At 63.0% G+C, this 3,161-nt stretch overlaps 1 protein-coding gene across 1 annotated transcript; it reads right to left on the bottom strand.

The window, feature by feature from the left end:
* Window positions 1-225: 225 nt before the first annotated feature.
* Window positions 226-2,853, bottom strand: LOC147645530 (serine/threonine-protein kinase pim-1-like). Its single transcript, XM_086874500.1, has 3 exons — window positions 1,291-2,853; window positions 712-888; window positions 226-413 (listed from the first exon to the last, which is right to left on the bottom strand). Exons 1-3 carry the CDS (start codon window positions 1,676-1,678, stop codon window positions 256-258), a joined length of 723 nt encoding a protein of 240 aa, XP_086730626.1. The 5' UTR covers window positions 1,679-2,853; the 3' UTR covers window positions 226-255.
* Window positions 2,854-3,161: the final 308 nt, after the last annotated feature.

Genomic DNA, 3,161 nt, shown 5'->3' with positions numbered 1-3,161 from the left:
GTCTCCATCCTCCTCCAGTCTTGAGGGGCCTGGGAGTAGTCTCTGTCTCCCACCGATTTGGGGGGACTGGTGCAGGCTCCACCCCCCTCTGATTTTGAGGGACAACCTGGAGGAAAGGCACCAAAATCTTGACAAAGGCTGAAGAGAACACTCTGATTACCCCTTTTGCTAAGAGGTTCCCTTAGCTGAAGTTGCTAACCAGGACAAAACTTCCAGGCCCGCAGTGGGTTTTGGGTTGTTTTATTTCCTGGGCCCTCAGTCCTGCGTGGGACACGGGAACTGGGTGCTGCAGAGGCTGCGCCAAGGCATCAGAAATGCCCGCCCAAACACCCAAGGGTGGTAGAAGATCTGCTCCAGCACCGGCCGGTCCATGGGGTGCTTGGACAAACAGCAGCGGATCAGATGTTGGCACTCTGGGGAGAGAAGGCAGAAAGCGGCGCTCACTTGCAGAAGGCTCCTGCCCAGTTGCTCCCGGCGCCTGCAGAAGCCGGGCCATGCTGCGTGTGCTGGGAGCTGCCCTTGGCGGGAGAGCGGCACGGCAGGACAAGCGTCCCCTCCTTCAGCCAAGCGTGCCACACCCAGCCTGCCACGGGCCACCTGCTGCAGCCGGCCCTTGAGGGCACATGGACGTCCCGCGCAGCTGCGGGAGGGCCGGGCTGGGCTGCGCGGTGCCACCTGCCAAAGCCTGCCTGCTTCAGGCCGCGTACCAACCTGGAGAGACCTCCTGCGGGAAGAAGAGCTGCCCCAACACGGTGTCACGCTCGTTCTCGAAGGGCAGGAACCCGCACACCATCTCCAACAGCAGCACGCCCAGGGACCAGATGGTCGCCCCATCACCGTGGTAGCAGCGCAGGCCGATCCACTCGGGCGGGCAGTACGTGCGTGTTCCTAGGGGAGACGGGTGGCACTGCTCAGGCGCAGGCTGCTGCCTTCCAGAACCTGGTGCCGGCCTCCTGCTAGAGGCAGGGACTGCAGCCGTGGCCACAACTTCCCCCCAAGGCCTGCCTGCCTCCCCCTGACAATGGGCCAAAGCCAAGAAACCATTCTGCAAGGCTGACAACACCAGCGGAGCAGCCCAAGGCCGTGCGGGCCTGCCAAGCCGAGGACCCAGGGCCCGGCTTTTGCAGCCCCTTTCTGTCAGCAGGGCCGGCAGCCGGCTCCTGGGGCACAGCACCTGCCCCGTGCCACAGGGCAGCTGGCAGCCGGCTGAATGCTGCACCCCGCGGCCCAGGAGGGAATGGGGCTGTGCAGTGCCTGGCACTGGGAGCAGGGCCCGCGCTCTGGGCTCACCGGCAAACTGTGTGCAGGCCCGCTCCTGGAGGAAGGTGCCACAACCAAAGCCGATCAGCTTCAGCTCGCCAGTCTCCGGGTTGACGAGGAGGTTCTCTGGCTTGATGTCCCGGTGCAGGACACCACAGGCGATGCAGTGCCACACGGCCTCCAGCACCTGCCAGAAAAGCCAGCGTGCCACCTCCTCGCTCAGGAACTCTTGCTCCAGCAGGATGTGCAAGAGATCCCGAGATTGCTCTGGACGCTCCATCACCAGAACGAAGCTGTCAGGCAGCTCGAACCAGTCGAGGAGCTGGATAATTCTGCGGCAGCCAAAGCCTACCTTTTCCATTAGCACGATCTCCAGTGGAACACAGGTGCCGTCGGGCTGTGAGGAGGAGGCCTCCATCACAGGGCCTGATGCTGCCAGGAACCCCCCAAGTGCCCGCCAGTGCAGTGGCCACAGCCAGCACCGGCCACCTTGCTCTGACCTGCTTCTAGGCTGCTCTCAGAAGCCCTGGCCTGGCCTGCGAATGCCCCTCCAGAGCCCCATGGGAGCCTCAGACATCTCCTCAGGTCTCACCTGCCGGTACAGAAGCCTTGTTGGTATTTGGTGGCTCTATGGGAGCAGCTTCCTGGAGATGGAGGAAACTCCCTGTTCCCTCGAGAATTGTCTCCTCTACCAGGCACGGGCTGTTGCCAGCTGGCACATCCAGCACCGTCACCTGGGAGCTGTGGTCCTGCAGCTGCTGGTTCCAGGACACTTGCTGCTCCTCCACCTGCTCCTGAGACGGCTCCCCTGGATCAGGCTGGGCTCCCACTTGGACCTGGGGGCTTTCCCTGGCCATGTCAGTGCTCAGGGTCACGCCCATGTTGTTGAAGTCCAAGGGTCCAAGAAAGCTGGGAGACCTGTCCCTGGGCTCTGCACCTTCTGCAGGCTGACAGGTCTGGCTGAGCCTCTCCGAGGGATGGAGGCTGTCAGAGATAGCGGAGGCTCCTGGCACCATGGACGTTCTCTGACAGCCTGAGCTCCTTGCATGGATGGCGGGTCTTCTCTGCTGTGCCATCCTTGCAAGGCTTGAGGCTCTCCCAAGGATGGCCAGTCTTGCTGGGAGCAGCCTCCTGAAGGGATGGCGGCTTCTGGAGAAGCTGGGAGAGCCACAGCAGGGCAGGTGGCCTCACCTCATCAGCTTCTCCAGTTCTTTCCACAACGCCAGCCACATCCCAAAGAAGAGTGGCACAGATGTCCCATTGTGTGCCCAGTGCCGGATCATCACTTCCTGCAGCTCTTGGGCCACTGCCATGCAGGGACCGCAGCTGCAGGAGCTCTCCAGAGGGCTTCCGGGAGCACCTGGCCGCCGGCGAGGGGTGGCCCGAGGCCTGGAGAACCTGGGAGCCTCAGGGGCTGCTCGGTTCCTCCATGGGCCTCTGGGCCTAACCCTGGGGCACTTCCTCGTCTGCCGCCTCCGTGGTTTCCAGTGGCCACCGGCCCAGCAGACAGCCACAGCGGCCAGCAGCAGGACAAGGGCAGCCATCAGGACGCCACCGTCACCCATGGCTACGGCACGTCCCATGGCGACTGCACTGGCAGCTGCGGGGGCTGGCCTGGTTTATATAGGGCTGGCGTGGTGATGTCACAGTGCTATGGCCAGCACAGCTGTGTGACATCACGGCCCTGCATCACCCCAGCGCTCAGCCCCTTTGTGACATCACGGCCCCACCCAATTCAGGGATCACAGCCCTGGCTCATCCCTGAAGATGAACATGGCCTGGAAAAGCCTGGAAATCAGAACCGGAGCTCAGCCCCTTGCAATGAATCCTTCCCTGGAGCAAGTGGCAGCACATCAGGAAGAGTGCTGCTGCCACCTGTGTCAAGCCCTGGCTCCCAGGAC

This window comes from Cyanistes caeruleus, unplaced genomic scaffold (genome assembly GCF_971803275.1).
Source record: "Cyanistes caeruleus unplaced genomic scaffold, bCyaCae1.hap1.1 HAP1_SCAFFOLD_239, whole genome shotgun sequence".
NCBI classification, from domain to species: Eukaryota; Metazoa; Chordata; class Aves; order Passeriformes; family Paridae; genus Cyanistes; species Cyanistes caeruleus.
This window is presented reverse-complemented; position numbering and strand designations above follow the sequence as displayed.

Bases quoted from the DNA above. Each gene is read 5' to 3' on its own strand.
- LOC147645530 (XM_086874500.1), bottom strand. From the start codon at position 1,678: ATGGAGGCCTCCTCCTCACAGCCCGACGGCACCTGTGTTCCACTGGAG. The intron at 889-1,290 runs GTGAGCCCAGAG...CGTCTCCCCTAG, and splicing joins GGCCTGCACACAGTTTGCCG to GAACACGCACGTACTGCCCG. The intron at 414-711 runs GTTGGTACGCGG...TTCTCTCCCCAG, and splicing joins CCCGCAGGAGGTCTCTCCAG to AGTGCCAACATCTGATCCGC.